General features: G+C 39.6%; 1 protein-coding gene across 1 annotated transcript in view; it reads right to left on the reverse strand.

Moving 5' to 3' along the window:
* Positions 1-250: 250 nt before the first annotated feature.
* DLGAP2 (DLG associated protein 2) overlaps positions 251-12,505 on the reverse strand; it is a 107,670-nt gene continuing 95,415 nt past the window's right edge. Inside the window, exons 9-11 of the mRNA XM_009288930.1 lie at positions 7,405-7,496; positions 2,812-2,964; positions 251-469 (exon numbers count right to left, since the gene is read on the reverse strand). Coding sequence (XP_009287205.1) covers positions 251-469; positions 2,812-2,964; positions 7,405-7,496 — 464 coding nt within the window. The remainder of the gene's footprint in view (positions 470-2,811; positions 2,965-7,404; positions 7,497-12,505) is intronic.

The following is a 12,505-nucleotide window of genomic DNA, read 5'->3' on the forward strand; positions in this document are numbered from 1 at the left end:
ATAAGTCAGGTCTCGACAAGCCCTATCCATTGTAGCTGATTGTAAGTCAGACAATAAATACAAAAAGAAGTCGTTCTTGCGGTGAGCTCAGCAAATTCTGAGGAAATCAAAAGCATTCCACTGTGCTTATGGCACAAAGAACACAACAGCAAGGGCATATTTAGTGGAGAGAATGAGACAAAAATTACCAGGTAAGTGACAAACTGTACAAGCATTTTGTTTAAAAAAGGAACTCTGCAGCATTCTGTCTTTAAAGCCGGGTTTGAGCCTCTGGGATATATATCTCGATGCTGTCTGCACGCTCTGTGGCTGAATTCTGCCGGAAAGAGGCTGCTCTCTTAGCAGCCATTAGCCGTCTTCTAGCTTCTTGTCGCTGTCTGTCGGGTAGGTCCAGAGATTTTTCTCTCGTGATAGGGAATTTTCCTTTTGGGGGCTTCTTTGGTACAGGAGGAGGAACCTTTCTTTCTTCCTGCAATAGGGCATTAAAACTGAGGGTGAACTGCGTGCGGAAGGTACCGTCAGCAGAGCATGCAAATCGAAGACATGAAATGCAAAATACTGGTTACATACATCAAGCATGCTCAATTTGTGCTCTCCAATCAGCTGACTAATGGATTACATGAATAGCTATCCACACTAGGGACACTGACAAAACCCTGCTGTTTCAGCAACCGTTACAAATTCTGCAGTCCTGTGACTTAAAAAAGATTACACGTCCTTCTCCTGTCTTTGCAGGTATCCTGCACATGCAATCTGCGTACCTCGCTTTCATATGAATTTGTTTAATTTTAGCTGACACATTGTTACATTCATTATAGACAGAAACACACACTGGCTCTCCAATAAGAATTCAGCGCATCTGTGTGGTCTGATCAAGTGAAAAGACTGTCTAAGATTAGCAGGACAGGATTTTTAATTAAATTAATCATAGTGAGTTTAGCCTCAGCTGGATATGAGATAGCCGCTGTGTATACATGTCTATTAGTTTAGTCTCCTCTATGAATTGCTAAATGGAAACAAACATGCAAGCACCAACCAGAGAGAGAACATAGGGCTAATTGTTCTGCTTGCCAGCCTGGACCATTTTAAAGAAAATTATATTGAAGAATTATCAAATTATAAAGTAAGAGTCAGTAGATTTTGGTACCAAAGTAGTTGTAAATTGCTCTGCAAGTTTTAAATCAAGAATTGTTTTGAAGTATGAAATGGATATTTTGCTCCATTTAGAGACTGTGTAATATCATATAAGGGCCTTAAGAAGATATTGTAGAATCACAGGTTCATACAATAGTTTAGGTTGGAAGGGACCTCTGGAGGTGATCTGATACAACCCCCATGCAAAGCCCACTTGAAATTAGATGCAACTTTGAAGCAGGTTTTTCAACATCATAGTTAATACTGAACTGAATAGCCCCAAAGATGGAGATTCCACAACTTCATACGTATAGCATGGTTATTATGATCAATCTTTCTGCTATATCACTCTTAAAGTAATAGTAATAGTCCAGAGTATGGGCTGTTCCTTATGGAGAACACAGTTAATTTGATGCACAGCAGGATTCAAATAATACAAAAATTGAACTGATGCTGCTATGGTTTACAGACTCTTCGTTGTTTGGTCTTTTTTTTAAAACTAGTTCTGAGTCTACTACCAAAATGCATTAGCCAAGACTAAGTAACTAAGGTTATTTAAGAACATAGTTCTACATTCTCAACTCAACAGGAACAGTGCAGCAGCCTAAGATGCTATTCCCCATGACAGCCAGCTCTTCCAGTCTTTATTTTCTCTATTTCCTGTTTTCAGCCAGGAACATAAGGGCTCCATTCCTGTTGTCCCATCTTTTTTTTTTTTTTTTTCCACTTTTAGTTATTTCCCTCTTAGGAACATCACTGTTGCTATCACTATAATAATTTCTTACTTCCAGTTGTCACTAGTAAGCAAGAGTTGCAAACTCACCATCCACCAACCAGTTGGCTGAAAATTAAAATCCAAGAGGAGCATGAAGAAATGAAAGAGTTGTCAAAATGCCTCCTAATTCCTCCCAAACCAAACAAGTATTCACCTGAGGCCAACAGTACTGACTCAAACCAAATGCTGTCTTCATCTGACTGATACAATAATCAGCAAGGATAGTGGGATAATCAAGGTGAGGGGGATGGAGCTCTAGAAAGGGGAAAGGCAGTTTCAGAATTACATTGCTTTTGTGGGCAATTTGCCACCTTTAGTTTGTAAGCATCGTGGCTGGGGTGTCTCACAGGCGGTGGAGTAGCAGGGCAGACATGCAGGCATTTTGCCAGAAGTACTCTTTGTCCCCCAAACTTTCATGGGCCGAGCTTTAGTTTGACCTACGCTATGTTTTGCCACATGCTTTTATCTCACTCCTGTTCTAGTATCAGTTGTGTCGTGCAGGCAGGATTAAACACTGTAGTGCTCAGGTTTGAGCTGCCCCACATGTAGCAGAGTGCTGAGTTTACCTTGATTGAATTCTCAGGCTATTGTCTTCAGTCTGAATTAATGAGAACATATCTCAGTTCTAGCCTTTAGAATGTGAATCCAAATAATTTGAACAAAAGTGTTATGGAGTGGACTAACTTAGCAAAATTCATTTTATTTGTTATACAATTTAGCTCAACATTGTTAAAAAGAAAAAAATCCTCACATCTGATGAAGGTTTCCGTGTATAAATTGGGCCATGCCAATTAGATATTTTCTAGGGTTAGAAACCTATCGTGTTTTACTATTGTATTTAACACAAGGAGACTGCAGGACTACAAATGGGGAGCAAATGGTGTTGTCCATGGTCTACTTACCTTCCTTTCAGGTGATTCTATTATTTTCCATTCATTGAGTTTCAACTGGTGCAGTTCATCAAACTTCATGCTGACGTCTTCAATTGAGAGCTGCAATAAGTCCCAGAAACCTGCTAGGTCCTGGGAAGTTGGTCTTGGCATGGCACTCGGGTCCTGTCATGCACAAAGGAAAGAATATGGATAGACCAGGAGGCTTTAAACAACGTGCTTTGAGGCAGGAAAGGTGTCATGCCAGATGACATTGCTAGAGTGCTGCTCAGTGCTAAGGCTACACGTGCTTTACAGCTGGGAGCTGTGACTGGAAAGTTGTGCCTCCTACACAATCCAAACATGAATGAGTTGGATGTCATATGCGAGCCTTCCTGAATCTGTGCGGCACGGGAAGTTCCTTAGCACCATATGCTGTGCTGACCTGCATTTCTAAAAAGGAACAAGCTGACAGCCTCTGCCTGCTGATTGTTAAAGGGAAAGTGGTTCATACTCTAGCCAGGCTGAAGTCTTTCTGGTTAAACATTACATTCACGATAGCTGATTAGAAGACAAAACAACACCACGAAGAAGTCAGCTTATGCTGAATTCAATGTTTACATTATCTTGCGTTTTCAAATGTATACGTAAGGTACAAAATTTTGATGGGGATGCTAGGATTTTGTTCTCCAGGGAGTCGAATCACGCTCAGGAACTGGGAAGGCACTATCCCCAAGTACTGCAATTAAGTGGTGCTATGTGCACAACACTTAATGGAGCAAACATTGGTGGTAACTATTAGCAAGGTGACCCTTCATTTGACTATCAACCTGATGTCCATGCTAGATAAAAATTACATAAAAAGGTAGTATACAGACTCTTAATCCTATGTTCTATGAGCATTGGTACTGGTTCAATAAGACTTCATTGCCACTTCAACGAAATAGAGTTTAATTAATAAACACCTCTGTGAAGATGATGGAGAAATGTCTCTTCCCTTCCAGGGCATGAGGAAGCGGTTAAGATGGTCTATGCAATGGAGCTCGGAGAGATGGAGTTGAAACCAGGCCAAAGGGACTCTGGATCTCCCCCTTCCTGGGCAAAAGCTGTAATGACTAGTTTACTATGTTAGAAACACTGGTGTTATTGCTGAAGCAAGGCTCTGTGCCCCATCTTTTACAAATCTAGTGGACAAAGGCATTTTATGTATTGAACACAACCCCACATAGTTGCCTAAAAACTGGGAGGTAAGTCAGCATTTCTATTTAATTCCTCCCTTAAATTGCACATTTCTAGGGGTCTTACACCAGGAATTGCTACTCAGACTTGGGTTTGCAGATGCCAGTGTGGGACCCGAGTGCCTGGAGCTGGGCATGACAACATGCAGTGTCACTCCTTTCTAAACCCCTTTGGGAATCCCGGCCAAGAACCAGCCTAAAAGCCTATCCACCTCAAAGTCTTCTTGACTAGAAAAAAGTTGCCTTTTCATAGGGAGCTTCGGGAACTTAACAGAACTGGCCATGTAGATTATAACAGACTTCGGGGAAACATGATACAACTGCAGATTAGTGTTCATTGAAAACAACTTAATTGGGTAGATCCCAATTTACTCCAAAACCATTTAAAATTTATGTCAGTGGTATTACTTACTCTACAGAGGGCAATATCTCAGGCTTCAGGAACTGACTCCCTGTGTGAAATTCGTCAGGACAGTCCCACAGCAATGTATCTTATATTGCAATCTGTTCTCTCCAGCCTGGTCTCCTCAGTCCCTCTCCCCAGTTTCCTCTAAATAACCATAAAATGATGCCACTCGTTGAAATGCCATTGCCTTCTGAATCAGGCTAATTGCTCTTCTGTACCTTTGTGCGCCCCACTGCTCATCGTGTTTGAGAAGATTGCAGCCTCCAGCGCAGCTGCTTGCAGAGGAGTGTGCGGTGCATTGACTGGACACAAGAGGGCTGCCTCCTGCTTTTATCGCTTATGGATCCGCGGATAAATGCTGGCACAAATGATTACTATTACAGCTAACTAAGTTTTGAAAGGATTGGCTTAAACCTGTTTCTTCTCAGAAGCTGTTCATTTATTTGTATCTTATTTGGAATTCAGCTTTGCAGCCCTTCTTCTGAAGGAAGCCTAAAGCAAAAAGTACCTAGCCAGTGCTCGAGCCGCTCTGTTTTTGCCTGCAACCATGACATATTAAGCGATGATCTCACGAGCTGAGCAGGATCTATGTCAACTAGAGGGTGTGGAGGAGGACACTTCAAAGAAAAAACTGGGTGTTACAAGAGGAAATGTGAATAATGCAGAAGGGAGTAGTTATTAATCAGTGATTTTTTTTTCTAGCAGTTAGTGGGAACAGTATACTGTAGGAGATAGCCAGCCAGATTCTTAAAAAAAACTTCATTGAAGCTTGCATTTCTATGAATTTACCCTAAGTGAGAGTCTTTGGTAAGAGATCTTAACCCAGACCATAATCAAATGTGTCCCTTGAAGTTCCTGTGACCCTTTAGAAAAGTCCATAGGCGATGGGTGAGTTTCCTGGTTAAATTTTAGTTTGAGGAAGTATATTCCTCTTCCTAAACCCTTGCTGCATTTTGAATTGGCAGAAGTAAAGGCCGTTGTTCTTTGTCCTACATTTATGCTTCTTGTTGTTGAACACTGGTAGAGAAACTGCTGTGTGATAGCCCTGTAAGTGCTAGATGTTTTCAAGTGGGGGAATGCACTAACTGGCTGCTATCTGGCAGCGTTCCCTTGGGGCACTGAGATGCTGCCTTAGGAGCATATGGAAAGCCTGCTGTGGATACGCACTAAGTGACTATTTGACAACAAACTCTGTCATTAGGCATAGGAAGAAAAGCCTCAAAACATGAATGAGCTAGAAGTCCAGTTCTGCAGTTGCTGCTTTCTGCAGAGCCCACTGCTGATTTAATGAAGCTGAAGAATATTCAGAGCCTAAATCTTCAGAGTGGGATAAAGCTGCTGTTACGGAATTCAAAGGTTTATTGCCCAAATAAGAAGGAAAGAGTAAAATCTTGCCAGTTTTTTGGTCATGTTGTCTGCAAAGCTGTAGATTTCTCCTTGTGCTCCTATTGCTTTTGCAGCAATGAATTGTTCGCACTTCCAAACAGCTGACGGCTGTGCTGAGCAGGAGCTGCGCTTGTTATTACAGTAATGCTCTCGAGCACAAGTGCTGGACCCACTTGAAGATAAATCAAGTGGAGTGGAGGTTAGGCTCTCCAAATCTTAGTTTGCATAGCTTAATCAATCAGGTAATGGAGGGCACTTTGAAATTTGCAGTGAGAAACTTTTAGACATTGATGAAGATTTCCTTCTTTCGCTATGAAACAAATTACTAGATGGAGAGCACACATGATATATTTGATATTACAAATGTGGTCATCTCCTGCTTGCCTGACTTTGCATATTTCCTCTGTCATTCTGTAACAGCTATTAAAATTCTTGTTTTGACAGAGTCTTTGAAGTGGATAATTGGATCCTTTCCTAATGAGGACCATATATCTTACCATTTTCTATCAGAAGATAGGACATTTTTGGCATGACTTTCTCAGTAATATTTGATTGCAGTTTCAGGAATTCTGGATGTTTAACTTTATGGATCGAAAGTAGCAAGTAGGTCTCTGCAGAATGAATGTTTTGCCTTAAAAAGTTATGTGGCAAATACTAACAAGTAAAGAAATGTACCTAACCAGACATGTAGGTCATGTCTGCTGTCATGCATGCAGCAGAATTCAGCACTTTTAATATATGAGGTGTAAGGGCAGTCAAAAGGTGAAAGTTACACTTGATTTTCAAGTGAGCCGAAGAAAGTAGGTGCTCTACCACCAGCCATAGCTAGAAGAATTACGTTCTTCTATTGATTAGTATCATCCTGCCACAACGTTTATATCACTGATCGCTGCTGTCATATTAATGAAGATAACATTTAGAATTGAATTAGTCTCTAATGAACTTCCTGAACAATAGCAGTAACTCTCACAAGTAATATACTGCATCTGTTCCTTTAGCCCTAGGACATCTTATATATAATTGGCAATGCAAATTATGAAACCCAATTTTATGAACATTATGTATATTCCCATTTCCAAGATCAGTCCTATTTTCAGGTAGGTAGAAAGCTGGATCATGTATTCTCCGCTGTTCTGCTATTTTACTATTCTTCACTTACTGTAATGTGAAAAATTTCTCCTTTCTTACCAGAAATATAGTTACTATTTTAGGGTATTATAAAAATAAGCCATAATATTATGTCTCAAAAAACTTGCATTTGTTTCCTTCTCACTTTTTTTCTCTAATAAAGACAGCAAAAAAGGAAAAGACAAAACGCAGGTAGACTGAAATTACTGAAATTACATGTTTTCTTTGACAAAAAAATGTACTAACACCATGCTTAAGGATTAAGTTAAAAAAAAGAAAAAGAAAAAGAAGAGCAATAAGACAAAATGTGAGACGTGAAAATGACATTTCAGAATGCTGCTGTTTGGGTATGCTACATTTGGTTTTGTTGTGGCCTTTGAAGTAAAAATATTACATTCTAAAAATTAAAGTTATGTTTTGTATGAATAGCCTTAAACTCTTCAAGAATGGCCAGACATGATGACTTACCAGATTTTGCTGACAAAGCCAATAAAATTGCTGGAATTTCTGAGACATGAGGAGCTGAGCGCTTCCAACAGCACTTCGGATCTTACCTAGGACTAAGCATACAGACAGGTTATTACCAATAGATGTCTTTTGGCAGTAAATGCAAAATCCAGTTCAAAAAATATGTAGCTGAAATTACTGTTTATTTTATTCAGGAAGTAAATATTTGGTTTTGCTGTTTGTGATTATATACATAAAATATTTTTGAAAAAGATGGAGATATAGGAAAGCTCTGTGGCACCTTACCCTTTGGCAATAACAAATGATATATTAATAACTCAGAACAAGTAAGACTGTATTTGCTTAAGGAGGTAGAAAAACCCAAGGGATTATAGACTGCTTCCTGAAGTGGGCATACATACATATGTTTTTGAGAACAATCTTAAATTTCAAAGTAAGTGACAACCCCCCCTACACATTTACATTTGCTCATGTAAATTGAAAACTGTTGAAATAGTCTTGCCTCAGGAACCAGTTAGATGCCTGTTCCCTCTATTGTCAAAGAGAGCTTTACATGTACCTTAGATAATATCTTCTGGTTCTGCAATCACTAATGACTTCACTCAGTTGTGTGGATGATCCCTTTATGCTGTCTGTTCTGGGGATAAGGTTAATACATTAAACTACAACATAAGATACTCCTACCATAAGGATGAGATCCTCAGAGGAATCATGTCTCTGAGACATGTCTTGGTACCCCCTATTAGGAGTTACAGGTTGTCTACCCAGGGAAATACACAAAGACCTACGCACGGGAGCTTCAGACAAAGTGGGACACAAGCGGGTGCTCCAAGGCTTTGATCAATCACAATCAGCCCCCATGGTTCACTGGGCTTTCCCCACTGTCAGTGTACTTGCCATTTAGTGTGCATAAGCACTGGGGAAAGAGACCAAATTCATTTTATTTGACTTTGCTTCCAAGAGTCATGTGTCTGAATCAAAATTTCTGGATGCTCTATGATCAGTAATCTGAGCTCATCAGCTCAGCCATGTTAGGCAGTTATTTTTACATGAGCTGAATCTCTTCCTGGAGATGCCTGTTTCTTTCTATTGACTGGAGTGCCTAAGGGGACTGGCTTATCCCTAGAAAACTAACTCCTCCTGGACTCCCACATTTGCTGGGATAAATACCATACTTCGGTAGGTAGCAATATACTTTCCTACACCTCCTTCCTACACACCCTTTCCTGCACTTCCTTTTTCCACATCCGTCTCCATGTTGAAAAAGCACCACTTCAAAAAGCTTTATAAGCTGGGGTTTCAATGGAAGATTGATTTTATCTGGAGAATTTCCAGATCTTTAAATAATGTTTAGGGTGAAGATAGAGGTAGTGGTAGGGGTGAGACAGGCATTACTCTGACATATTTTAATTCAATTTGAGGAAACCAAATTGGTAATTCAAACAGGATGCAGAGGGTGGAATGAAGCTACAATAGTACAGCAGAACTGACCTGCAGCCTATGCTATAGAAAACATTGAACTCTGGCAGGGCTTAACATGCTGTTGTTATTTAGAATAAGTAGAGGAGGGGACTGAGTACCATGTGAAAACAGTATTTTGGTAGTAGGTATTACATTTTAATTCTGCTTTCTCTAGACCAGTGAAACATCTGCTTAACCACAAGTAGCAGCAAGAGATAATTTGGAAGTTTTAGGCTCCAGTTCTGTGGAAACATACAAACTCTGTAACTTTATACGCATGTGTTAATTTGTAGAGCTGTGGTTCTCAAACTCTATTCCATTTTCTGTTAGACAAACAGTACAGCTGTGCCACAACACTAAATTAAACAGCAATATGCATAATTCATCAGTCCCATGTGGCACCCATTTGTGAAAGGGTTAAGTGGTTCAGGGCTGCATGAATAATTCACTGGGGTTTTGTTTTTGTTTTGTTGTCCAAATGAAATAAAGCATTTTAATTGGTTTGGGGTGTTTGATCACCAAGCCCCTCACTTTCCTCTGTGGAGTTACTGGCACATGGAAAGCAATGTTTTGGGTGTTAAAACCTGAACAAACATACAAAAACCTAAATAAAAAAGAAATGTTTCATTTGATCTGAAACAAATTGCTTTGATTTTGTTTTCAGCATTTTTAATAAAGGCAAAGACTTAAGTGACAACCAGCCTTGTATCCTCCTTTTCCCTCAGTGCTGTGTAGCTCAGGACATGAGACAAACTCCCGGTGTGGGGTCAGAGGAGTCCCTTCTTTGCCAGGATGGGGAACTGTGCTGTAGCAGGTCCCTAACATTGCCTGTTCCGCGCTATGTTCAACTATTCACTGGGCAGAAAGAGACTGAAGATGATTCTGTAGGCTGATGGTTGTAGTGCTTGTCTCGTAGTTGTCTCGTAGTGAGTAAAGTTCAGTTTTAGTTTCCTCTGCTGAATTTTATAGTTCATAGCTCAAATATGTAGCCTGAGTAAGGGACATTAGTTTCGCCCTACTGCAGAAATGTAGGTCTTGACAGAATCTATATATGACTGATATTTTCAGTGAATCTCACAGTTACCCCAACCCCCATAATTAAATAAACATTTGTTTTATCTTCATTATCCTGAGAGATCATGTCACAAGGATTGGTGATTTAAAGGCCAGTCAAACCAGACGAGATTTAGGCACTGGCAATGCAGCATTTTGGTGTGATACACATCTGTTGGGGATGTAAGACAGTGGTTCTGGGCTACTTACATGTGTCACTGAATCACAGTGGCGATTACGCATGTATCATCACAGCCCTACCATTTACTAAAGATCTAACTCTATTTCCATTTCAATAAGTAAATCAGACATAATAAAACATAGAAGTTAGAATCTCTCATATTCATGCTACTCTGCTTTGCTGTAATTAAATTAAAGTATTAAAACACTTTAATTCATAATCTTTAGCGCAATATTAATAGAGAGCCAAAGCCTTGTTATTAATTTCATGCATTGGGGAATTATTTTGATGAGTGCAGATTGATTATCTCCATGAAAGAATGATGAATGTTAGAGACTGGAAAGATTGAGACGTTTGGTGATGCCTAGGAGATTTTGCCTGTAAATAAATGATGATAAAATCTATCAACATACATAAATATATATAATTTTCATATAATCTATATACCTCCCTCCATTAAGATAATGTTATATTTACTTGAACATCAAGAAAGAGTCACACAACCTTAATCCTTCTCCCTGAAGCGTATGAAGCACTTCATTTTTGTTGTGTGGTCTGGTGTGGCTTCTACTCTGAAGACATACAAAACCCTGAACAAGGCTTCAGTAGAAGCAGACTCAGGATTTGTACCCTGGGTAGAGATTGTGTAAGTTGCCTGTATACAACATGCACAACTAACACAATGGTGTCTTTTCGCCTGCAATAAGCATATTACAAAATTGCAGGTAATATATATGTGTTGTATTGCTTGAGAAATGCTACAATATCTTGTAATTGAAAATGGGTTTATATCACAAAGGTAGAGGGGAAAAAGTTAGATCTATATTGATGAAACCAAGATTATAGTCTGATGCTGTAACTCTATTTTTGACAGGTTAAAAGCTTTGCTCAATTGTGTCACTGCTGCACCAGCAATGAGAAACTACTAACAATCAATATGCTTCTGGCATTCATTACTGTTTATTTAAATGACGTGTTTTAATTTAAATTTTCATTCCATTTGATTGTTCCATTTTTTTTCTATACTCGTAAATAAATTGCTCCACACACAATCTGAGAAAATATTCCCAGAAAAAATATTCAAACTGGCATTTAGTTCATCCTCCTAACTCAAAGCAGGGCAAAATATTTGTCTAATCTCTAAACCTAAATTAGTAATCTTCAGAAATATATGTCTTTTTCACTATCAACACAGCAGGTAGGCGTAATAATAAATGTATAATGTTCAGAGTGAGATGACATTTTAGGACAGCACAGCTACCAGTTGGCAGTGCTCTGGAGGATAGGTAGGGCAATGGGATCCTTGTGCACCAAGTGGGACTCAGTGCAAATTCACTTCTTACCTAAATGGAGCTGAGTTCAAAGAGGAGAAAATTTGAACAGAACAAGACAAATGCTAGGAGAAATTCTCGGATTCCACACTATGGGACTCTCTTTTATTGAATTTAAAGGCTGTTTCAGGGCAATTAAGACATTCTATAGTCATTCGCAACACTCCAAATGTAAATTTCAATAGTTCCTGAAGGATAAGTCTGTGAAAAGCATTAGGAAATTATGTCAGTAATTTCTCTTTGGTTAAAGGATAACCCATATTTGGTCAAACACCTATGAAAGCTTTTATGGATGATTAATTGATGAATCTACTAAAATAAATTGGTTGTGAGGGGTTTTTTTGTTTGGGTTTTTTTTTCCAAAGTATGGGAGATGTAACTCTATGTTTTCTGTGTTACTAAAGCCCTTGCAGTACTGTGGAAATATTAGCCAGAAGATTAGCAAGGAAAAATCCAGCGTCCATGGAATGAAGGGGTAAGGGGAGAGAAGGGCTCACTCTCTCTAATGCCTTTTTTACACTAGAGATCACTTTACTATGTAGCTATGCCAGCAGAGCTCCTGACCACGATGCAGAAGATACCAGCCAAACAACCTTTCTGCTGGCATAGTTTATACCATAGTTAATTTCTTTTGCACCAATATCTTAGGATTTTTATATGAGAGTAAACTCTGTGTGGCTGTTCTCCACTTGACTTGCGTACTGAAATATTTCAGTGGCCAAGCGTGTGGCGTTCAGAAGCCCAGGATGTCTTCTGCTTCTCTCTGCCAGACCTTGCCTACAAGCTGTGGGCAGGGACTGTGGCTCCCCGCCAGGCTTGCCTGCTCTCCCTCTCCCTGCGCCGGTCTCCCAGCTCCCATCACAGAGTTTGCAGGCGGCAGAGTCCTGGCCCTCTTTGTCTTCAATAGCTTTGCGACAACTGAGAGTGTTTTTCTTGTCATCACCTACACACCAGTAATAGCCAAACACAATTTTCAGGGTGTAAAACTGAAACTCCAGTCAGCACCCTTGAGAAACACATATCTTTGCTTGAAGGCACCCTCCTAGTGCAAACGATCAGATGACTTACCCTGGGA

This window comes from Aptenodytes forsteri, unplaced genomic scaffold (assembly GCF_000699145.1).
Source record: "Aptenodytes forsteri isolate BGI_AS27 unplaced genomic scaffold, ASM69914v1 Scaffold121, whole genome shotgun sequence".
NCBI classification, from domain to species: Eukaryota; Metazoa; Chordata; class Aves; order Sphenisciformes; family Spheniscidae; genus Aptenodytes; species Aptenodytes forsteri.